General features: G+C 47.9%; 1 protein-coding gene across 1 annotated transcript in view; it reads left to right on the top strand.

Moving 5' to 3' along the window:
• Positions 1-24,121, top strand: part of Tcf20 (transcription factor 20) — a 96,107-nt gene extending 71,986 nt beyond the window's left edge. The window contains exons 4-7 of the mRNA XM_023702518.1: positions 8,055-8,148; positions 17,099-17,148; positions 18,126-18,251; positions 23,902-24,121. Coding sequence (XP_023558286.1) covers positions 8,055-8,148; positions 17,099-17,148; positions 18,126-18,209 — 228 coding nt within the window. The 3' untranslated portion in view covers positions 18,210-18,251; positions 23,902-24,121. The remainder of the gene's footprint in view (positions 1-8,054; positions 8,149-17,098; positions 17,149-18,125; positions 18,252-23,901) is intronic.
• Positions 24,122-24,422: the final 301 nt, after the last annotated feature.

Genomic DNA, 24,422 nt, shown 5'->3' with positions numbered 1-24,422 from the left:
AATTTGTGTTTATAAAGTAGCAATAACAAAAGAGGAATAAGTAGCAGACTCTTAGGGAAAAGACATCTTCCTTCAACTGAATTTTAGGCCTAGTAACTTTTCATTAGCTTACTGAATGATAAAATGAAAAAAATCTTTTGTATAAACCTGTGTGTGCTAAATGTATTCTTCCTTTACTCAAGGTTGTATCTAAATTCTGCTGCCCTGTGTTTGTTTGATGAAGTACACAGCTATAAGGAAAGACATTGTTAATGAGAGAAGAATCTGCCTTTGTCCCAGCCCCCTGAACTGCTTCAAAGCATTATAACTTCACTATAAACTGCAAACAGGCTGACTTGCCTGTACTAAGACAGCAGGCAGGGAAGCAGGGAGCAGATGCTCCTATTGGCTTGAAATAGGGGCCGGGGATGGGGCTAGGTGGTGCTGCCAGAACAGTGCACTCAGGTCTTGACCTTGCATGTTTGCGGCACTTTCTGTGTGTATATGCAGCAGAGAGACAGGTACTAGACCTGTAGTGTAGCTTGGAAAGCCTTCCCAAGGAAATTCTCCTCAGCGGCAGAACGCTTTTTGATAGATTTTTTTTGTGTGTGGGGTGTCTAAATAAACAGCTGTGTGTTGAAAGGTAGTAATAGCATTTGAGAAGCTTGTGTGAAAGTGTCTTCCTTGGCTTAGTAGGATGGGACATGGACAGCGCTTAGGAGGCAGAAGGAGTGGGCTGTGCTCGGCTCTTAGGTGTGTGGTTAGAGCAGGGCATACCTCTGCCTGGCCTCCAGGGTCAGCAGGGCATCTGAAAGCCCCAGATCATTCTAGAGTATTTTAATCAGAGTGAGAGGGAGGGTGTTGGAGAGCCCCGTGGCCCTGGGCAGTAGCAGCAGGCTGAGGGAAGCAGCAGGCCCGCTTTGCACAAAACCCAGGGCGGGCACTGCCTGCAGAGCACCGTAGGTGAGCTTGCAGGCCGCCTCGTCTCATTCTAGCTGCACTTAGTATGCCCTTCGTGGGCAGTTGCTGATGTTTGTGTTTCATTTGTGTGTAGTTTTAGCCCTAACTTTATGTCTTTTCTTTCAATGTACTTCAGAAAACCTTAGGAAGCAGATTCTGTTGCCGGGCATGGGGGCGCATAACTGTAATCACAGTGCTCGAAGGCTGAGGCAGGAGGATCACTGTGAATTCAAGGCCAGCTTGGCTACAAAGTGAGTTTGAGGCCAGCCTGAACTGTGTAGCGAGGGCCCTGTCTCAAAAACACAAACAGTTCTGTTTAGTGAAGAACTGAGAGAGAAAACAGTTGAAAGGAATAGTAAATAGTAGCTACAAGTTACCATGTTGAGAGATTTGGCCAGGAGCTGACCATCCTCACTCAGAAAGGTAAAATATTTAGAGAAGGCTATGACAGGGGCTGGGGATATAGCTCAGCAGAATAAGCACTTGCCTGGCAAGTGCAAGGGCTTGGGTTCAATTCCCGGTTCTGCCGACCAAAAAAAAGGCTATGACTGAAGGCATCAGTTTCATGTACTTGTTTCTGGTACTATTCTAGAAGAAAAAAAAAATGAGTTCCTAAAAACATAACTTTTAAGTTATTTTACCTTTTTAGGCTATTTAATACATGTTATATCTGATTTTGACATTGTCAACTGCCAAGGATATAACACAAAGATTTGGGTCACGTATTATTATATAAGACCTAACAATTATATAACTTTGATAGCTTATAAATGTTTGCATTATTTTCCCCAAATTTATGAAGAAGGCAAAGCAAATGTCCGTGTTTCGCTAAAGATAGAATGGCTTTGGACTTTCACATGTGTGATGCCTTCAGTTTGTTTTCCATAAGCCCTACGCTACTTTGAACCTGGATAATAGTAACATTAGACCAACCAATTAAACTTGGAACTTTTGTCTTCAGTACACAATCAGCCTTTTCTCAGCAAATGCTGCTAGTGTGGCTGATGTCTTACACTGGCATCACTGCAGTTTCTTAAGGTGTGCCAGTAGTGAATTCAGGATCTGAAAGTAGTAGCACTTTGGCTGGAACAGTGGTGAATAGAAGTGCAGCTTTTATACTCAGGCACCGAGTCTGTAGGAGCACTAAGCAAATGGACCTCCAGAGAGCTGGGGGTCTCTGGTTCTCCAAGGTCGGCTGTGGTCTGGGTCCCAGGGCTGCACAGGCCACGCTGGTAAGGACAGCAGGCAGCAAAGTGCTGTGATGCATGAGCCCTCACAAGGCAGGGTGAAGAGTGTCTGGCTCCAAGGAAGCAAGGGCTAAGCATGAATTGCTTTAGCCAGCGCTTTGAAGTACACTTGAAAGAAAGTCGGTACGATGCAAGAGTTGCAGCAAGGGTGCATGATCCCAGGACCATCAAGAAATAGATCATGTTGCTGTCACGTAGCAGGACAGCAGAGGCTTCTGTCCTAGATAGAAGAGGCATAATTAGGAGGGAAAAGCATCTTTCTGGTGGCCAAAAATGTACATCTTGTTCCACATTCTCCAAGCTCTGTCAGCATCAGCTTTTTAACTTTACTGAAAAGTCACCCTGTTGCTTTCCTACAAACTCTCGAATGTGTCAGACCTTGCATTTGTTCCATCAGCCCCCCCCCCTTTTAATCTTTTATGTATTCATTTGGTACAGGGTCTTGCTACATGGCTCGGGAGCATAGTGATCCTCCTGTCTCAGCCTCCCCGGCATTGGGGTTACAGGCATGCATCACCATGCCCATTTTTGGTGGCCAGCACAGCATCAGGCCAGCATGGTGTGCAGTACCAGTATCAGGGATAAAGCCGGGGTCCTTGCGCTTGCCAGGCAGGCACTTAGACCACTGAGCTAACTCCCCAGCCCACATTTTCACTGCCTACAGTGTGCCAGGATTCACAAATGAATCTCAAAGTTTAGGGCATGGACAAATGTGAATAGGTAAGTGTAGGAAGCATGAGGAAGTGCGCGGTGCTGAGAGGGAGCTGTGGGGCGCAGCAGGGACGCTGTGTGGATCTGCGAGGCTTGCACGGAACTGATCGCCATCAGTGTGCTCGCAGTGCTCTGACCCAGTTGCTGCGTACCCGCTTTCTCGGGGCTGCTCACTCAAGGCGGCTTGAGATGCTCATTAAGCAGCGTGATTATTCAGGTCGTGGTTACCTCTCTGAGGAAAGAGCTGCACTGAGTGAAGAGGCCTGCAGAAATCTTCCCTTGGCGCTTCCCCCAAGCAGTGGGGATTCTAGTTGATTCAGTCTCTGCAGTTTGCCACCTCAAGTGAGCAGGCCCCGTGTCTGAGACAGTGATAAGTGCTGGCAAAAGGGTCAGCTTGTGTATCTGTTTAGACTTGGCAGAAACTAATAACACACGAGTTCATAATTTATTTCCCAAGTTTACACTATCACGAAGGGCCAGGTTCTTTGTCAGAGTTGCTTGAAAATAGCTTTTATTCTTCTCCAGGATAAATGAGAAAAACTCCTATTAAAAGATCAGAAAAAAGAAAAAGAAGAAAAAATCAGAAGTTTGGGGTTTTGCTTGTTTGAAAAAAAAAGTCATGATTTAGGAACACCACCTCCACCCCACCCTCCGTGTCTCATGTTGTATGGGGAGCCACGTTGTATAGATTCACCTCCCCCAGAAATGAATGACTATATTAAAGTTGGAATACAGTGTGGTCAGAAGTACAAGGACATTTCCCAAGCAGTATAGGAGAATGAGAGTGCAAATTGTTTCTTCAGGTAAGAGGTTAAGAATAAGCATCCAATTGGAAATTATACTGGTATGGCAATTGATTTGGGCATAGAAGGGGAGAATAAGAATAGGTAGAGAAGAATTTGTAGAGGTCAGTTTTTATATTCTGTCTTGGGCTCCTGGCACATAGGAGATACATCTCAAAGGTTGAATCACAGAGTGAGTGAAGGGTACTAGAAGGCGGCATGGTATGGTGTGAAGAATGTTGAACTTGGGGTCAGAAGAAAAGGGATTCAATTCTGAGTTCTGATATTCTTTAGCTATGTTCCTTTACGGTAGCTTGTGTTGCTTCAGCTGTAAAAAAGGACATTGGAAACAGACCTGGCATTCCTCTTTGGGGATTTTAGGATGCCATAGTTGGCCTCATGAATTTGGATGTTCCCATGAGGGGGAAATTTGTTACACTGGCCAATGTAAAGGAAAATGAACAATCATTTTTCTTCATTAGGAACTTTTTAGGAAATTCCCACATATTAGCTTGCTTGTCATCACCATCATATGCCACCACATAGTGATACCTTCCAATTCTGCAGCTTCAAAGAATTGAAGCCCAGGGGGTCAGCTTCTCTGGGCTCCTTTTCCGCGGCTCCAAGGAAGACTGTTTGCTTGTCTTTCCTACTTCTACAGCCACCCACTCTCCTTGGCTTGTGGCTCTCTCTTCCTCCGTTAAAGCTAGCACCTTCTATCTGTGCAACCCTGCTTCCTAAAGCCTGTGACTCTAGGCCCCTCTAGTGGAAAGTCTTGGTTTTTTTGTGCTCCTGTGGTCAGATAGCTATCTCCTGTGGGCTTCTGAATACTCTAGCATGCACTCCCCAATGTGAGGCATTGACTTTAATCATATCTGCCTATTAGTCTTGGAATGAAAAGTCTCAGGTTCTGGAGATTCAAATGGACCTTGTTAGAGGAGTCATAATTCTGCTTCCCACATCATAATGTGTAGGTTGCCTTTTTGAGGACAGACATATAGTAGAGAAAGTGCTAAATGGGTCTTCTGAAACCTGGACTCTAGCCTGTCATTATATCTCTCTGTGTTTCTGTTGTATACATCTAAAAAGTTAGGGAGTTGAAAGACCAGTGCTTGTGAACGGTTCTATGCATCAGCATTGATGGGAGGGCTTGTTACAGCGTGCGGTGTGTGGCTGGGAGTCTGCATTTCCAGCAGGTATGGGTGCTGCTTGGCAGAGGGACCACACTCAGAGAACCTCTGATCTAATCTGTCTCTAATGTGCTTTTTCTAGGTCCCAGTACACCCTGCAGGGTCTTTTTCCTGTATATGTAATTTAGTAAGTTAATCATGCTTTCTAACTGAAAGAAGCAAGCATTAGCCAGGCAGGGAGGCTGAAGTAGGAAATTGCAAGTTTGAGACCAGCTGGGGATACTAAGGAAGACTTCACTTTAGAAGAAACAAACTCAGAAGGGGTGAGGGTGTAGCTCATTACTCCCTGAGTTCAGTCCCCAGTACTTTAAAAAAAAAAAAAAAGTTGGATGTGGTGGCATGTGTCTGTAATCCAAGAGCCGCTCCGGAGGCTGAGGCAAGAGGATCACTTGAGTTGGAGGCCAGCCTGGGCTACAAAGTGAGCTCAAGGCCAGCCTGAACTGCAGAGCAAAACCCTATCTTTAAAAAAAAAAAAAAAAGTACAACAGCAACAAGTATTTCATTGATATAATGTCCTGGTTAGCGGCGAGTTTGCTTTCTTCATAAAAAACACGGAATGTGCAGTCCGGGCTGGTTGCTTTGGAAGCCCCACAGGGGATCAAAATGCAGCAGGTATTGAGTCAGGAGGAAACTGGAAGTCAGAGCCCAGCTCCACAGCTCTGGAAATCAGGGTGGTAACAAGGCAAGGCCCGCTCTGCAGGCTGCCTTTCATGCAGGGGCTGTGTAGAATGTGGAGCTGTGTCTGGCATGTGGTCCTCTCGGGTCATGTCACTAACACTTTGCATCCAGACACTGTTCTAAAACTGGATTAATGTGGCCAACCATCACATTTCTGGAGGTGAGTGCTGTTCCTCCCACATGTGCAGGTGTGGGGAACAAAGGCTAGGGATTTGGCCAGGCAGGGAAAGCTAGATAGACAGTGGCAAGTCGCTCTTTTAGGTTCCAGAGCCTGCACGCTTGACCTTATTCAGAAGTCCCTTCCTGTATCATTTAGCATACTTTGAACACAAGTTTTAAAATAGAGTTTTTAAGTGTCTTGTGCTTTAACATCTCTAGTAGGTGGTCCTGAAGTTATTAGTCTGTTGTTTAGTAGTATCACCATAGGTCTGGGTCTCTCCATCTTGCTACTCTGTTGTCCCCCAGCAGATTGGCTACATCTTCAGGGCTGTCCCTTGTGATGACAAGATGGTTGCCACATTTGCTGTTGTCCCCTCTTCACAGAGGCTGAGCAAGAGGATGCCCTGTGCCTTCCTCTTATCCCTCTTTCCCTGTAGGCATTCCTTCCAGAAATGCTTGACCCCCCCCCCTTTTTTTTTTTTTGAAACTGGGGATTGAACTCAGGCCCTTGTGCTTGCCAGGGAAGCGCTTATTCTACTGAGCCATCTCCCCAGCCCCTGACACACCCTTTCTTAAGTGGCCACCACAGCTGAGACTAACCCCCCGAGGGCCTGAAGCAAATCCTCTGAAGAGCTGAATGTCCAGGCTCCCTGCAGGACAAGGAGGTCACAAGGATAGCCTCCAGTTGGCCACAGACAGACTGGTCAGATGTCATTCCCTAGGGTTGGTGGTAGTCGTCACCGGGAAGCACAGGTGGTAGATAGCCAGTGCTTCTGGGCCTGCTGTCCACTGTCCTTGTTTTACTCCAGGCCAAGTGATCTTGGCTTTCCTTAGCAGTACACATGCTAAGCATGTCTTAGCAGCATTCAGGAGGGACTTGGTCTTTTGAGTGGAGGGCATAGTTCTTGTAGGGCTTATTTTACAGCACCGCCCCCCTTTTGTGTCTGGAGGCTATTTCCACCCTGACCTGAACTGAGGTCCTTCCCTCTGAAGCAGCAGACATCTGGTCCCTATTCCCCAGGATGAGTGAATCTGTGTCCATCACCACAGCTGTCCTGGTCATTGTGTCAGCTCAGCATTGGCGTTCAAGGACTGGGCCAGCTCTAGTGGATGCACGTAGGGAACATACTTACTTTATTTTTCGTGCAAGCAGGAACCATTGTCTGTATCTCCTAGTTGGCCTTCCTGGATGTGCCACAGCCACCTGCAGAATCTGCATCCTTCCTCAACAGGCCCTCATGTGGTTGAATTTCACAAATGCGATTGGGGTTGATTTCATGTGTTTTTTTTCTTTTTTTTTTTTTTTTTTTTTTTTTTTTTTAATATTTATTTATTTTTATTTATTACATTTATTTATTGTGTGTGTGTGTGGCCAGCTCAGCCCACCAGGGGGTGGGGCTGGCTGGCATGTGGTGCTGGAGGATTGAACCGTGGTCCTTGTGCTTTGCCAAGCTTGTTTCAAGTAGGTGCTTTAGACCACTGAGCCATCTCTCCAGCCCCTGTCATGTGTTTTCTATGCTGACAGTATGAGCACTCACAGCAGCCACGTCTTGAGATGATAGAGATGTGCCCCACTTTAAGAAAACCTACCCATATAAGAAGGAGCATCTCAATTACAGAATAATCCCTCACTTAGCCAGGGATTTGTGGCAGGTTTCCTAGTGCATTTAAAATAGGATTCATGTATAAAAGTACCACTTGCATACAGGAACCCATACTTTCTGAAAAGGGAAGTTACTTGTATTGGGCATTTGGGTTAAATAGATTGCAATAAAAATAAAATCTTATAAGAACTAAAGACCACATTCCACTTTCAATTCTGAAAGAGCTGTCAGTCGGTTGGTCTGTGTGTGTGTGTGTGTGTGTGTGTGTGTGTGTGTGTGTGTGTGTGTATCTGTCTATCTATCTATCTACCTATCTATCTATCTGTGTTCCTACCATAACCCCCTCCTCCTATCCTAAATTTGCATAGCAAAAATAAACAGGCAGGATCTTCAGGCAGCTCTCGCTGGCAGTAATGAAATGACCAACAGAGCATGAAGGTGGGTGGACACCTGGGACACCAGAGGCAGGAGTGGGTGCTGTGTTGTTCAGTATGGTCACCACACTGTGGGGTCATTCCCTTTGTCTCCACCCTGTGTTCTTACCTGATTTGAGGTCATTTGCGAAGCCCAGCCTTAGCATGAATTCCTGGAGCGCTCCTGTGTTGTGGTCAGTAACTGAGCACCCATCCTGCACCAGAGGCCTTCAGCCTCAGAGATGTGCTGAGGTCTGACCGATGGTGCCCAGGCAAGGCCTGTGGCGGTGGGGAATCTGCATACTGACCTGGCTTCTTCCCTTCCTTTCAGAAATGCTCCCACTGCCAGGAGGCTGGCGCCACCCTGGGCTGCTACAACAAAGGTTGCTCCTACCGCTACCATTACCCGTGTGCCATCGATGCAGGTGAGTGAGGACCACCTAGCCTTCTCCAGAACATACACAGGCTGAGGTGTGCGACTGACCTTCCCTCTGTAATTCCTTTGGTCTCTCTTGACCCTCTTCTGTTTGTAAATTCTAAAAGAATACAGAGAAGATAATACAAGGAAGTCAAATTGTGTATCTTTTAAATTACAGTATTACATATTCATCTAATTCACGTGTGGCTTGCATATTTATTGTATACTTCAATGACTTTTAGTGTGGTCAGAGAGTTGTGCAGTCATCACTCTGCATTTTAGAATATTTTCATCGCCCTGTAGAGAAACTCCTATACCACCTTTGTTTTTGTCCCTCTGCCCCCTGGCAACCTCTAATCTACTTTGTGTGGATTTGCCAGTTACAAACTTATATATAAACAATAAATACATATTGTTTTTAAGACAGAATCTCATTATATAGTTCAAGCCAGCTTCAAACTTGCAGCAATCTTCTTGCCTCAGCTCCCCAAGTTCTGGGATTACAGGTGGACACCACCATGCCCAACAGGACATTTCATATAAATAGAATGCTATAGTATGTGGCCTTTTGTGACAGTTCTTTCACTTACAATATTTTTAAGGTTCATCCACGTTGTAGTACAAATTAGTACCTTATTTTCAGTTGCTGAGTAATACTTTATTGTGAAGCATATACTATGTTTTATCCATTCATCTGTTTATGGACGCTTGTTGACTATAACAAGTAAGGCCAGGGCTGACCAAATAGCTCAGTGGATTAAAGCACCTGCAAGCAGGCACAGGGGCTGGGGGTTCAATCCCCGGGCCTGCTGTGCCGGCCCCGCCCTGGGGCGCGCTGAAATGGCAACTGAGACTGGGTGTAGTGGTGTGCATTTGTAATCCCAGCTCTTGGGAGGCTGTAAACAGGCGGGATCAGTATGAGTCCGATCTAGTAGGAAGACCCTGAACACCCTGTGTAGACCCTCCCCTAAAATTAAAAAAAAAAGTAGTGCCACTGTAGAACCTTCATGTATGAGTCTTTGTGTGGACACACATGGTTTCCTTTCTCTTACTGTGTTCCCAAGGAAAGGAATTAGAAATGGCACCTCACTGTGATGCTGTTATTTCCCTGATGGCTAATGATACTGCACATCTTTCTGTGTTTGTATGTCTTCTTGGAGAAATGCCTGTCCTTTTGCCTATTGTTAAATCAAGTTGTTGTTTATTGCTGAATTTTAAGAATTCTTTGCATTTCTGGGTACAGCCTTACTATCACATATGTGGCTTGCAAATATTTTCACCAATTTTGTGACTTTTTACTTTTTTGACAGTGTTTTCCAAAGCACAAAAATTTTAATTTTGATGACGTCTAATTTGTTTTTTTTCTGTTTTGTGTGCTTCTGGTGTCATATTAAAGAAACCATTGCTTAACCCAAAGATTTACACCAGTATTTTTTCCTAAGAGATTTAGCCTTTACATTTAGCTCTTTGATCTGTTTTAAATTTTGTGTTGTATGAAGGAATCCAGATATTCTTTTGTATGTGGATAGCCACTTGTCTGAGAATCATTTATATAAAGTGCTGTTCTTTTGGTTGAATGATCTTGACATTTTTGTTGAAAAAGCAGTTGACCATCCTTGTGTGGATTTATTTCTAAACAATCTTGATTCTGAAAGCTCTGTAGTAGGGTTTGAAGTTGGGCAGTGCGAGTTTCCCAATTGTATTTCTTCTTATGGTTAACTGTTTTAGATCTCTTACCATTCAGGATGAACTTTAGTTTACCCATGTCCGTTTTTTTTTTTTTTTTTTTAAAGCTGTTGAGGAAGGGGAAGATAGCTTTGCAGCCTAAGTGCTTGCCTGGCAAGCCCAAGGACCTGGGTTCAATCCCCAGTACTTCATGCTGTGCTGGCCCTGCAACCACGTATGGTGGCGCACACCCGTAATCCCAGCACTGGGGAAGCTGTGTCAGGAGGATCGTGTTGAGCTGTATAGTAAGACCCTGTGATAAATTAAAAATGTTTTTAAAAAGCTGTTGAAAGTTTGATAGAGATTGCATTGAATCTACATAAATTAGCAAATATTATCATCTTTTACTCCATGATCATGAAATGACTTTCAGGTTAGATCTACAATTTTTTTAACACTCTTTTGTAGTTTTTAGAAGATATGTTAGATAGTTCTTTCATTAAATTTATGTTTTATTTTTAGTGTTGTAATTGATTTTTTTTCTTAATTTTTCATGGTTCATTGTGAATGTATAGAAATATAATGGATTTTTGTATATTGATCCTGTATGCTTCAACTTTGCAGAACTTTATAGTTTGTAATGAATTTCTGTATACAAGATCATTTTATCTGTGAATAGAGATAGTTTTACTTCCTTCCTGTGGGGTTTTTTGTTTGTTTGTTTAGTTGGTGTTTGTTTGTTTGTTTGGTGGGGGGCTTTTTGAGATAGAATTTCACCATACAGTTCAGGTCATCCCTGAACTCCATTGTGGCCCAGGCTGGTGTTGGATTCACAGTGGTGCTCCTGCCTTAGCCCCCTGAGTTCTGGGATTATGGATACGCCCCACCACACCTGGCTTTGCCTTCCTGATCTGATGCCTTTTATTTATTTTCCCTGCCTAGTTGCCAGCCTTGGCTAGAACCTCCAATAAAGGTTTGGATAAGTGTGTTAAGAGTGGACACCCTTTCTTATTCCTGATTTGGGAAATATAAAGTCAGGTGTGGTGGCACACACTTCTAATCTCAGCTACTTGGGAAGCTAAGGTTCCTTTCTCACAATAAAAAATAAAAGGGCTAGGGATGTAGCATAGTGGCAAAAACGTCCTTGAGTTCAAGATTGGATCTCTAGTACTGCTAATAAATGCATGAATGAATAACTGAATGTGAGAGAGAGAGAGAGAGAGAGAGAGAGAGAGAGAGAGAGAGAGAGAGAGATAGCTTTGCATAAGTGTTCTTGATGTACCTGAGGGAATGCCAGTCTAGTTCTAATTTGAAGAGTGTTTTATCACAAAGGACTGTGTGTCAAATAGGAAAAGCATCTTTTGCTGCTCACCATGTACCCCATGCTCCTTTTCTGTGGACACCTAGCAGTCTCCCAGGGACACTAGTATCCCACAATCTCAGGTTTCACACTAAACAGAGTGAGTGCAGATCCCACACACTCAGGGCTCAGTGCCCCACTGCCCCACTTCACACAGCATTCTCAAGTCCCAGGTTGTGACTTAAGCTTCTGAATGACCTGCTGTACCCAGGGTTCCTACCTCTCTCCTCTGGTTTGATTAATGTGCTAGAACACTCAGAGAACCCCAGGAAGCATTTTCTTATATTTACCCTTTTGTTATAAAGGATACAAAGGAAGAGCCAAATGGAAAAGATGCAGCGCTGGGGGTGGAGGAGACAGATGTGCCCTAGCAGGTGCGCCACCCTCAAGCACCTCCATGCATTCAACACCTGGACGCTTCCTGAACCTTTGTCATTTGGGGGTTTTCAGAGAAGGTTCATCACCTGGGACTGATTACTAACTCAGTCTCCAGCCCTAGCCACATGGTCCTTGCTGGGAACTGAAGGTGCTCCTACACTGAGGAAATTCCAAGGTGTCGAGGGCTGTGGGCCAGGACCCTAAGATTCTCCTAGTGTCCTAGTATCATTTCCTGAAATAAATGATAAGGGTTTGTGTCACAGGGCTGTGACACTTCATCTGTTGAGATAGAACAGATGGTGTTTTGCACGGTGATGTCTGCTGAGAGAAACCTCCTGTGCTACACAGTGAGTTGCTCACAGGACTCTGGTTTGGCTCGTTGTGCCGTGGGAGGAATAGCCTCTTCCCCTAGACTTCAGTCTCTTCAGTGGGTTATTTTCTCCCACTTACTTTCTGACCATCGAGTGTCCGTAAGACCTTCAGCCTGCTAGTCTTCATAATGCCTCACACTCAGGTTGGAGGAAGAATAAAATGAGAATGCAGTAAGGAGCAGGTTATGTGTGGTCTGAGTGCTCCCCAAGTTGTGGGGTTGAAACAGGGCTGTCAAGGAGGCAGCGGGCTTTGGTATGAAAGAGAGTAAGGCTGACCTGCTTCAGGGACAGGCACAGTTGTAAAGCAGCCAGAGGACGGGCATGTGGGGCCTCAGGAATTGGTCTTGTTCACCCTGCTCCAAGGTCAGCATCTTGTTGGCTCCCCCAACTTTTGTTAGAGTGAATCCCCAGCTTTTGTACCTTTCTCTCTGTCCCTTTCCTCTCCCGTCTTTCCTACAAGTTAGTGTAGAAGTAACAACTGAAAGGACCAGAAAATGTACAGATGATAGTGCTTACTGCCCAAGTTAGGGTCTTGTGTGTGTGTGTGTGTGTGTGTGTGTGTGTGTACATGTACAGGTGTGTGTGGTGGTGGCTAGAACACTGTTGACTAGAGGGACAGTAGGGAACAAGAAATAGCATCATAATTTCCTGTGAGCGAGTTTGGGTTTTAGAAAGTGCTTCTGTGTTGTCTGGACTTTCTTTAGCCCTAGGTCGTGGGCCAGCACGTTCTGTAGCAGTACATACAGCAGCACAGCTGTTAAATCCTCTCTCAGGAGCCAACCAGTTGCCTTTCCTCATTTTTTATTGTGTTGCCCCAGTTCCTGCAGAATGTTTTCTTTTCTACTTGAAGCTTTCAAGTGAGGGTTCTAAGTGTTAAGTTGGGGGTGATTGGTCTTTTTATATGGAAAATCCTGCAAGACCTGATTTGCCCTGTGGTCTCCTGCACTGAGGCTCTGTTCAGAAACCTTAGGCAGAGCAGTCAAGCCATGATTGTGCCCTAAGCCGAGCATGTCCTGTGGGCAGGCACACTGGACACCAGCGTCATAGTAGTGAGGCTGGCAGCCGCAAGGCCAGCTGGGGATGTGCTCCTACCCCTACCTGCCTTCTAGTAGGGCTTGAAGAAGTAAGCATGCTACTTGGTGGAACTTTTTGTGACGGTAGAAACACTCTGGATTTACATACTGCATTACCACACCCACAGCCAGATGTGACTGTTGAACACTCAAAATATGGCTAGTGGTACAGAAAAAGTGAATTTTTAAAAACCTAGATCTAAGTGACCACACATACAACTCATGACTGGACAGCACACCTAGAGCCACCTTGCTGAAACCCAGCAATCTTTTTTTTTTTGGCTCCGAATGCCTTCAGGGCAGGTTTGGCTGGCTTGAGTTGTGGGGATTGAACCACACTTAAAGAACTGAGCTCTAAGGGACAGGCCCCCAACAATATGGTAACTTTTTTTTTTTTTGCGGAACCGGGGATTGAACTCAAGCCCTTGCGCTTGCCAGGGAAGCTCTTATTCTACTGAGCCATCTCCCCAGCCCCTGAAATCCAGCAGTCTTACTAGGACTTTTCAGAGAGGGTGAGGAAGTCAGTGGAAACATTATATCCCTCCCCTCCAGCCTAAAGGCAGCAGGGACTCTGTTCATTAGCTGAGGGTCAATCAGCAGATGATACCTGTCATTTTCTGTTCCAGCCTGTCATGTGTGCTGCCCACTTGAGCTTTGAGCTAGTAATACCTCTGGCTGAATATGGGGCCATGGTCTTCGATCCTCAGCTTTGCTGCCAACTACTGGTCGGTCTCTGTCTATCTCCCTCCCTCCCACCCTCCCTCCTTCCCTCCCTCCCTCCCTTCCTCCCTTCTCTCTTCCTCCCTTCCTCCTAAACCTTTGAAGAGCTATTGATGTCTCAGGGAAAACTTTTATTGCTAGAATGTCTCCATGGAAACAGAATCTTTGTTTCCTGAGGATCTGTGGCTCCTGCACCTTCCCTCCACCCCCAGCATTGGTCCTGATTTCTGATATCATTATCCACCTTTCTGTGCTGCCTGTTATGTCCCAGGCACATGATTTGGCTCCAGATAGAGCATGCAGTAAGATCATGAGCCATGAGCTTTGACTTATTTTTTTAAAAAATTAATGCATTTAATACAGTGAGCCATAGCAATTAAGACTAGGAAAAAAGAGCTGTGGTAGCTCATTAATGATTCTTCAGTGCATGAAGACTTTTGCTGGAGGGGATTTTCCTTTTACTCTCATGAAGAAAACACAGCTGGGAATTTCAGTCACTGAAGCCACCTTCGTAGCATCATTTCGAAGCTGCTCCCTCCACTGTAGAAGTGTTTTTTTTTTTGCTCCGAATGCCTTCAAGGCATAACTGGCTGTCTTGTGTTGTGGGGATCGAACCAAAGCAACCTGAGCCTGACTGCTTTGTTGAAGCAGCCCTCCACTGTAGACTTTGGGCTTCTGGTAGTGGGTTGTTGTCCTGGAGCAGTCATGTGGAGTGCCTAGGGTCTGGCCCCTCCCAGAAGGCAGCCCCTTATTTCCCTCCATGTGCTCCAAGAGCCCCCTTCCCCTCTGCAGGACAGCAACAGATGACAGCAGCTCAGAGGTCAGTGGTAGCCAAGCCTGAGATAGTGCCTGCTGCCCAGCAGATCCAGAGGACAGGATGTTCTTGGTTCTCTCACCTCATCCCTTTGGTTGCTGTGTTGAGCCAGTCTCCGTGGCTAGGCACGTATATGAAGCTGTTTGTGGCACTTGTTACAAGGGGCTCCACAAAGCCCACCCGGCATATAGAGAAATGAAAGTGCGTACCCTCCCTGCGGGCTGTTTGTTTCTGGAAGACATCTTGGTGAGGAGGCCGCTTTCTCAGTCTTGTTTTGACTTCATCCCGTGGAAATGCTGAGCAGGCCCTCTGCAGTGTAGGGTAATCAGGCTTCAGAGAAACCACGTCAGGCAACTGGCTGGCCAGTCATGTTGTAGGTGCCCCAGAAGAGACTCACTGCACTGTCTCCTGTTCTCGGTGTCCACCCCATGGAGCCGGCTGAAGGTGGCAGAAGCTCCCTGTATCCTTCCTCCCAAGGCTCAGAGCTCTCTCGCTGTGCTGCTGACATCTGCCAGGGACAAAATTGCAGTTCCCAACAATCTGTGGCTCTGCAAGAAAACAGCCAAGCGCGCTTGTCTGCGCGGTGTTCCCATGGGCCGAGGTGGGCACAGCCCCTGGCAACTCTAAAGAGACTTCCTTTTCCCAAACTACCTGGACCTAGTTCTCAGTTGTCCTGTATGTATATGCTTATTCTTCTTTGCTTTAATTCAGGAAAGCATTTCCTAGCTTTAGGCACACTTATCAGTGATCCATGTCTGCTGGTCACTCTGCTGCGGCTGTGGGGAGCTGAGCCACCTGTGCCTTTCTGATGGCGTCCTTTACCACAAACACAGCCCTGTCCTAGGTTCTGTAAACCTCATGGCCAGCTCTGCAGTGCTGCAGAGCCCAGGTGAGGAGACAGTGCTTCCCTGAGCTCCAGTTGTCTCTCTCCTGCTGTTCATAAACTCTCTGGCAGATTGGAGCAGCAGGAGTCTTGGTCACGCTATGTACTTGTGGGTTTTAAATTAACACATTTCATTTGCCGCCAGGCTGGTTGCCTGTGGGGGGAGGGGTCTGGAGGTTAGTGCGGACTGCTGGGCTCCTGGGCCCAGTGAGCACAGAGGGCTGACACACCCCCTCTGGATAGCTGAGGATGCCCAAGGCAGGTCCTGCTGGTGTGGGGTGAGCTGAATGAGGAAAGTATCCTTGGATTCATTCAGCAAACTGGGAACCTGAAAGTTCTCATTTATATGCTTCTTTGCTCATTACTATTTCACTTGAAATCTCTGGGTACACAGGCTAGTAAGCTGGATCTCAGCCTAAACTGGTTAAATTGCAAACTTAACAAGGGTAAGTACTACAGCTGCCTTCTGCCATGGTGCTGGGGAGCCTCTGAGAATGTGTGATCAATATTTATTAACATTCTGCCACCACGTCCTGCACCAGTGACCCGGCTGGCGGTCTGCAGAGCTGTGGTGTGCAGAGTGAACTCATTAATTAGATTTCCTTGCTCTGCTCTGCATCAGCCTTGTGCCATGGAGCCCCGCTCACCTGAAGGCAGATGTTTCTCACTGGCGTCAAGAGTGCTGTCACCGTGTTAAAAGTTGGAATGAATCACTCCTTCTACCACCCCACTTGGGATTACAAGCACTCTCTTGGGATTCCGCTATTCCCGAAGTGTTCTGTGTGAACTATGTGACTCGGGTGTGAAGAGGCTCCTGTTTCTGCAGTGGAGTGGGGTGTGGTGGCAGCAGGGCTCTTGGCCTAGTCCCCTCTCCCATCACAAATTCCTGAGCTCTGCATAAAAATTAAAAAGTGCCTTTGCTGGGGAGATAGCTCAGTGGAATAAGTGTTTGCTTGGCAAGCACAAGGTCCTGAATTTGATCCCTGGTACCACAAAAAAGAAAAAATGAGGGAGGGAAGGAAGGGGGAGACACAGACGGACGGACCGACTGACTGACCGACTGACTGAGACCCTGCCACCACGTCCTGCACCAGTGACCTGGCTGCAGGAGCTGTGGTGTGCAGACTAACTCATTAATTAGATTTCCTTGCTGTGCTTTGCACCAGCCTTGTGCCATGGAGCCCCGCTCACCTGAAGGCAGATGTTCAGGGTCTCACTACTAGATCGGAGTCATAGTGATCTGCTTGTTTACAGCCTCCCAAGAGCTGGGATTACAGGCATGCACCATTTCACCCAGTCTCGATTGCCATCTCAGCGTGCCCGGGATCAAACCCCCAGCCCTTGCACCTGCTTGCAGGTGCTTTAATCCTCTGTGCTATTTGGCTGGCCCTTCCATTCTTTTCTTAATGAAATTAGGAATACTTACACATTTGTGTATCCTGGTTGTTCAAGCAGTTTGATACCATCAGTGTTCAGGCATACCATTAGCCATTTTAAAATGTTACTTATTTAAGTGATTGGTACTGCACTGTGACATGGTACCACATAGTTTATTTGGGGTGGTAGTGTGTTCATGTTAGAAACCACAGCATAGGGACCTTTCACCTCCAAGTCTGATGCTCTCAGTTGTAGACTTCATGACCACACTTGGGTCAGGCTGCATTGACTGTTGATTGTCTCTTCTGTCTTGCAGATTGTTTGCTTCATGAGGAGAACTTCTCGGTGAGGTGCCCCAAGCACAAGGTGAGTCAAAGGCCCAAAGAGCCTGCATTCCCTACAGGGCGGGGGGGTGAGGGTGCCTGCTCCCAGAAGACTAAAGCCCAGTCTTCGGAAGACTCCACTGTGCCCGTTCCCACCTGCACCTAGTGTTTCTGGCCTGTTCCTGGCCCCAGGAAAGTGGAGAGGCACTGTCCTGAAGGCAGGCCCATGGGCCAGCACCCTGTGTGGTATGAGGGGGCTGCAAACAATGTGTGCATTTGTTCTTGAAGGGACTTTCTATTTATTCAGAGAAATTAGATCAGGCTTGATGAAATTACTGACTTCCACTGTAGTTTAATAGACTTGCAGTTCACAGGTTGATCTGGTGAGATGGGAATCAGAGATATTTTCTAGAGATTTGGGTGATGGGGAAAGAATTGCCTGGGTTTTGGGGAAGTTCAGTCTCCTTCAAATTGTAGAGCTGCAAAGGTAGCCTGGTGATACACTGTGGCCCCCACTGCCCTGTTAGGAAATGGAGGAGGTAACTGACCCGTTTCTGAGATATTGTCCATGGGAGGGGGGGTGGAGAAGGAACCCCAAAGCAATAGGGTGGAGCTACTGCCACCTAATGTTTCCTGCAGTAGCTTCCCCATCTGGCAGGTCACAGTGACACCTGGTGGCCAGTGGCTGCTCACAGCCTTTGATCTCTAAGAATGAGGAAGTAGTAAACGGTTGCCTGGAGGTCCATCCTCAAAATCTTCCTGAAAGATGTTTATGCTTTTCATTAAAAATTATTTCCAGAGGTGGATTATAGCTCTCATGGTATTCTCTGTTTACTTACGGTCAAATTTTGCTTCAGAAACCTTGTCTGGGTGTCTCCTGTGTGTTGTTCAATACTGATTCTCCTTTTTCTTTCCTTTTCCATGTGCTGTTCCTGTCCTCACCTCTACCCTCCCTGACTCCCACACTTGGCCCCTCTGTCCCGCTGTCTGGTCTCCTCCTCGTGGCTTTGCCGGCATCAGCCCCCCCTTCCGTGCCCTCTCCCACACTTGCAGAACAAGACCTCGAAAGGCAGCCTCAGCACAGAGCAGTCGGAGCGGGGGTGAGGGGGGCAGTGCGCGTGGGAATGGAGAGGACAGCAAGCACAGGTGAGTGAGGGCCGCCCCGCCCGGCCCAGTAGGTGTCGGGGCCTTGACACTAGCGGCATTTAGTAGCGCGGGTCACACCTGCACCAGGCAGATACAAGAGTTTTTTCTGTTTGTTACTTAGCTCCTTAGAATGTCTGTGGGCAAGTGGTGGAGTCTTCAAACAGTCCTGGTAGGGGCCCAGGGTGATTCTTCTGAAGCCTGCCGACTGAGCAGAGCTGGCAAGTGGGCCCCGCAGTGGCCCTCAAGGCAGAGTGTGACTCTCATCCAGGACAAGCCCCCCCGCCCCGCCCCGGCCTGGAACTTCTGCCCTCATCGGCTCTTGCCTCTGTCTCTGGGACAGTTCTAGCCTAAGGTCTCTTTAATTGGTTGCATTTCTGTAAAGTGTTTGCAGTATTTTTCTTTGAAAAAAGAAAATCCTCAAAGTTTTCTTATATGAAATCTTCCTCATCCAGTACCATGAAGGATTCCTTTTCAAAAGTACAAAGGAAAGGAAAATTCTCTCAGAGATTTAGTAGACTTTGGCATCCAATTTAATTTTACTCTTCAAAATAGAGAGATTGAGTAGCTGGTGTGTGTGTGTGTGTGTGTGTGCATGCATGCACGTGCACGTGCACACACACATACATCTAGCCAGACTGTCTGCGCCCGCTTCTGTAGAGAAAGAATTAGAGGACTGGGGTCCTGGAAGCAGGTGGTCCGAACTGCCTATGCTTGCTTCTTCACCCTCCCTGCCCGCCACTGAGGCAGGAGGAATGATAGAACGAAGAAAAGAGAAACAGATGTGATTGTGATGCTTGTTGCTCCTGGCTGGGGGCCTACTTTTGAGGACAGTCAAGTGTTCTCTGACAGCTCATTTCTCTCCAAGTGGGAGATGACTTCTGTGTGGACTCTGTTCCCACAGGCACAGAGGGCATGGAGTCCTGACACTGCTTTGTGGTCAAGGCCCTGTCTTTCTGTGGAATGCTTGGCAGCAGTTTGAAGGAAAGTCAGTTCATCCCAGAATGTGCTGGCTTCCCACATCCGAGCAGCTTTTCCCAGGTGGCTCCCCGCACTGCCCTTGGTGAGGCCCCTGTAGGCTGGAAGGGGTTGTGTGGTTGCTGCAGTGCTTTCGCTTGATCTTCCAGGGAGCAAGGTTGCCGATGTAGGGTGCAGAGCAGGGCGGGAAAGGGGATTGGAAGCCAGATTGTGTGTTCTTGGGACACAGAAACCCAGTGATTAGATGCAGTCCTGTGGGTTTGAAGTAGGTCATCCTCATCGGCCACTGCACTATCAGCACTGCTCGGCCACCTGCCTATGGTCCTGCCCCTTTGTCAGCTGTTGTGTTAACCCTTCTCCATGTTCCTGGGCTGGAGTGCCTGTTCCTGGCCCCTGTCATTGGCCCCTGTCATTGGACTGCAGCTCTGTTGGGGCCACGAGGTGTAGTCCTAAAATACAACCTGGCAGGTCTGGCAACATTGCTTTTGGTTTTGACCTGAATTCTAGCCTGTGGGCCTGGTAGGCAGCTCCCAAGAATTTTGGGCATAGTCTCTGGTCCTCCTTGGGTCCCCTAGTTGACAGGACCTCAGCTCTCAAGCAGTATAGTGAGCTGGAGAAGAGTTGACCATCCCATTGGAGTCCTCGAGTCTGCCGAGGTTAAGGAAAGGGCAGACACGCTGCATTCAGTCTTCTGTCCAGATGTGGTTCCCAGAAACAAGTCCTTTTCCTGGCTTCTCAGTTCAGTGGAGTAGCATTGAAGGCTGTCACCATCCTTGAGGCCCAGGGTGGGCCAGAGGATTGTGTGGCAGTCCCAGTCATCAAGACAGAAACACACCCCTACCCGAGTATGCTCTTAAGGTCCTTGCGGGATTTGCAGAGGCACCATGACTGGGAACCCAGACAAAACAGGGAAGAAACAATATGTACATATGTGTCTCCTGTGGTCTGCAAAACACAGTGTGAGAGGGGTGGGCCTCAGGTTCTTCTGCGAAGAGGAAAATAACCGTATCAGCTGGGTGAGGATTCAGTCAGGCCTCAGTGAGTGCTGGCCACGTAGCTACTGGGCTGGCCTGGGCGTTTTTTTGCAGCTCTAACTGGAGGGTTCAAGGTAGCTCCTGGGACCTACCACCCACCCGTCTCTCAGCAAATACCCTACCCTAGTACTTGGAGTAAGTGGCCCTTTGGGTGTCTTCTGCATCACCCCATCCCCACCCCCACCCCCACTGAGGTGGTTCTCTCTCTGGCTTCATTGTGCCTGGTGGCCAGGAGATGGCTTTCCTCCTTGGCAGGTGGTGAACAAGGGGGCCGCTGGCTTCCATTCCAGCTACTGTGATACAGTGGGTGAGGAGCAGTGACCTTTATCTGGGCTGTGCCAGCTGCTCACAGACACAGCCTTCCAGCCTATCTGTCGTAAAGGAAGGCTCTGTGGACCCCGTGGTCCTCCTTGGCCTGTTTAGGGCAGTCCTGGAGTTCAAGCACAGACCCCAGATCTGTTGCTGGCCAAGCCTTGTGCTGCATCTCCAGAAGCCACCTGCTTCACCTGAAGTCTTGCCTTCAGAGATGCTGTCAGAGTTGGAATAAAGGCCAGGCTCCTTGCTCTGCCTCTTCTAGGCTTTCCTGGCCACCCTCACCTGCCTGGGGCCAGCTGTCCTCCTGGGTGTTAGTGAGTGTGCCTCTGTGCTAGATGGGGCTGGGCCCTGCCTCATCTCTGGGCCTCAGCTGCAAGGTCACGCCCTCAGGGGAGCCCTTCTTTCTGAAGCCTTATATAAAGTGCCCTCCTCAGCTGGCTCTGCAGCCTTCCTGTCATCAGCACAGTTTTAGTGTGCACTTGTTTGACCAGATGCTCTGAGAGCCAGGGTCACCTCTACAGCATTCAGGTCCAGGGCATTGAACCTGTTAATGGGGTGAGTCCTGGGGAAGAAAAGTTTCTCAGAATTTGACTCGCCAGGCCCTCAGTCCGCACTGATTCAGAATTATTTGCTTTCCCTCCTCCCACTTACTGTCAAAGAAATTCATGTGTGTTAGGGAGCTGAGGAGGCTGCCCCATGACCCTGGTGGGACTGGGCATGATGAGCTGGTGAATGCCTGCTGCTGGGAGGAGAGGCAATAGTCTGGCCTGGAGGGTTACAGAGGATCCCTCAGTGGGTCAGGCCACAGGGGAGCCGAGGGAAGTGAGATGGTGCAAAGGAACATGGGTTGGGTTTGGCCCAAGAGGGAGACCTGTGCCTACAGCTCAGCATTTCAGTGCCTTCCAGCATCCAATGTGGAGTGCTGGGATCCAGTTGGAAGAGCTTTGCTGGCTGGGAGCCCCAGGTCCACCTCACACAGCCTTGAGGCTTCTGCCACTGATCCCGCCTCTCTGAGCTTCAACTTCCTCATCTTGAAGGTGAGGTCAGGTGTTTCAGTATTTGCATGAAATGATGTCTGTGGCACTTCTAGCCTTTGGTACGTAGTAAGTACTGAAGAGATTTTTTCTTTCCTTGCTATTCTCCCCACTGTAATAATTTTTAAAGTAATAGAGAAATCAGGGCATCATGTGTTTGGGCCAGCCTAATTCATGGCCAGCAGCACACAGAACCAACTGGTTAGGCAGATGCCGAGTACCAGTTCAAACACTAGTGTACACCTGTAAGCCCAGTACTCAGGTGGCTGGGGCATGAGGATTATTGCAAGTTCAAACTTTATAGTGAGACTTCTGTCTCAAAAAATACCCCCAGGGCCAGGGAGATCAGGAAGATAGCTTGGCAGTCTAAGCACCCACCTGGCAAGTGCAAGGATCCGGCTTTGACCCCTGGTACCACATGCAGTGCCAGTCCAGCGCTGTGCTGGCCACTGAAACCAGATATGATGGCGCACTCCTATAATCCCAGCATTGGGGAGGCTGAGACAGTAGGATCACTACGAGTCCGAGCTACATAGCGAGACCCTGTGCCAGATAGATAGATAGATAGATAGATAGATAGATAGATAGATAGATAGATAGATAGAAAGAAAGATAGAAAGATAGAAAGATAGAAAGATAGAAAGATAGAAAGATAGAATGAATATAAAAAAGATTAAAAAGGAAAACAGCCCCCAAAATGCTGGAAACCAAGGTACACCTCGTTCAGAGATTGGGACTGTTGCATGGGCCTATTCCAGGTAGTGAACAGGATTGGCGTGCCAGCCTAAGCTGGCAAAGCAAGGCCTGCCCTCACCTCTCCACAAGCAAAACCTCACAAGAGCACCTGGCCTCAGTTCTTGTAGCCTCTCCCCGCACACTCATACCCTCAGCTGGCTCTGGCTGTTCTGGCCATTCTCTGAGGCTCCACTAACTCAAGTCTCATTGTGTCATTTTGCAAAGGGCCTCAGGTTCTCGAGGGTCACGATGAGATTTGTTGCCACTTCTCTCTTTGGCTGCATGAAAGCCATCAAGACAGTGAATCTCCCTGGGCTGGCTGGTGGGGGGATGGTAGTTGGGTATGGACTGTGGCACTGGAGTGAGCTCTGGGACCGAGGGACAAGGAAAGCCACACTGCTTTTTGTACATGCCAAGGACAGTGTGGCTCTACCACAGGGCCGTGTTCTCAGGGCCTGGCCCCAGAGTCCTGCTGGAATTAGTTTCCACTTGAGCGTGGTGATACTGCACTGCTGTGTCTGTAGTGTCTTTCTGAACATGTGTATTTTCTGCCGAGCAGTTAGCCTCCTTCCATCAGGGTAGATGTGTGTCTTTGTGCTTGAGATTTGGGAGTTCTTAGCTTCTGCACACACACGGCCTTCTGAACAGTTTTTTGTGTTGATGAGCATTGTGGGAGCAGGAGAGGGACAGCCACCTGGCTTTTCCTGAGGTTTACTCTTTGGTGGAGGACATCTGAGGAAAGGAAAGAGGAATCACCAGGGAGCCTCGGGGATGCGTCTGCCCAGCGTGCTGTGATTGGCACAAAGGGTGAGGCGCCATCACTCTGGGCTACTCGTCCAGCTTTTCTGGCTCAGCTCCTTGGGACCTTTGGGCTCTGTGAGCCCATTGGAGGCCTTGGGTAAAACCATCAGCTCTGTGTGTGCCCTCGGCACTCTAGCCCTGAGCCTGGTCTGGAAAACAAGGCGGTGGCTGGAGACAGGGTCCTGAGGTGCCCTGAGGATTAATAGGCTCCAGCTCTTACAAGCCTCTGAAAAGGACTGAGATTTCTGTCCCTGCTATAGACTTGAGAAAGAGTTGTTTGTGTAAAGAACTGGCTGTATCAACTAAAGACAGCTGTGAAGAGGTCAGGAGACTCTGGACTGTGACAGCGCCCTCTGTAGAGTGGCTGGGTGCTCCTGGGTCAGTTATGACTGCTGCATCAGTCACCTCTGATACCGGCTCAGGTTGGAGCCAGCCACCAAGACTGAGCCTCCTGTGGGGCAGCTCCTGGAGGTCGGGGTCCTCTGCTGCATGTCTGCACCTTGGGGAGTTGGACATGGCCTGAGAAGCCCCCAAGTGGCCCTGCACTGCAGACTCAGGTCCCTGCTGCCTTCACCGTGTTCCAGGTCCAGAGTCCCGCAGCGGCATCAGCATTGGTCTTGATGTCTTCCAAGTCAGCTGCACTCTACAGAGGGCTCGGAGCTGAGGTCCATCCCGATGCCACTATGGAGCAGGGGCTGCCAGTGGCGGGCGTGTGTGCAGGTTCCCAGCACTCAGGGTCTGCTGCTTGTCTTCCAGGTTAGACTGTGGAGATGAGAAGTGGTGGACACTCACGATGGAACGGAAATGTCCTACTGTCAGCCACATCCCACCCTGTCCCGCCCCGCGTGCCTGCCCAAGCCAGCACTTCCTTCCTACGTTCTCACATCACTCAAACCAGTGACACCACAGGAAAGAAAGGCCTAAGATGTTGGAATGGCTGTTTCCATGGACACAATCTCCATAGTGACAATGTGGGGGGAGGGGGGAGGCTGATGGGGAAGGGGGGAATAAAGGGAGGGATAAAAAATATATATATATAAATCTATTTTTAGTCTGGAAAGACTTTGTTTAAATGAAAGGTGCGCTATCCCTTTTGATTCTATTTTAAAATTATCTAGTTAATTCCAAATTTGTTCCAATGATAGTGAAACTTAAATGTGAAATTGAACTGAGCAAACTCATCTCATAAACGATTGTTGGGGCGCTTTGATCTTCAGCCTCTCGCAACAGTCAAGAACACTAGACCTGGGATGAAGAGAGCAGATGAGCCACGCCTG

This window comes from Octodon degus, unplaced genomic scaffold (assembly GCF_000260255.1).
Source record: "Octodon degus isolate 3935 unplaced genomic scaffold, OctDeg1.0 scaffold00153, whole genome shotgun sequence".
NCBI classification, from domain to species: domain Eukaryota; kingdom Metazoa; phylum Chordata; class Mammalia; order Rodentia; family Octodontidae; genus Octodon; species Octodon degus.
This window is presented reverse-complemented; position numbering and strand designations above follow the sequence as displayed.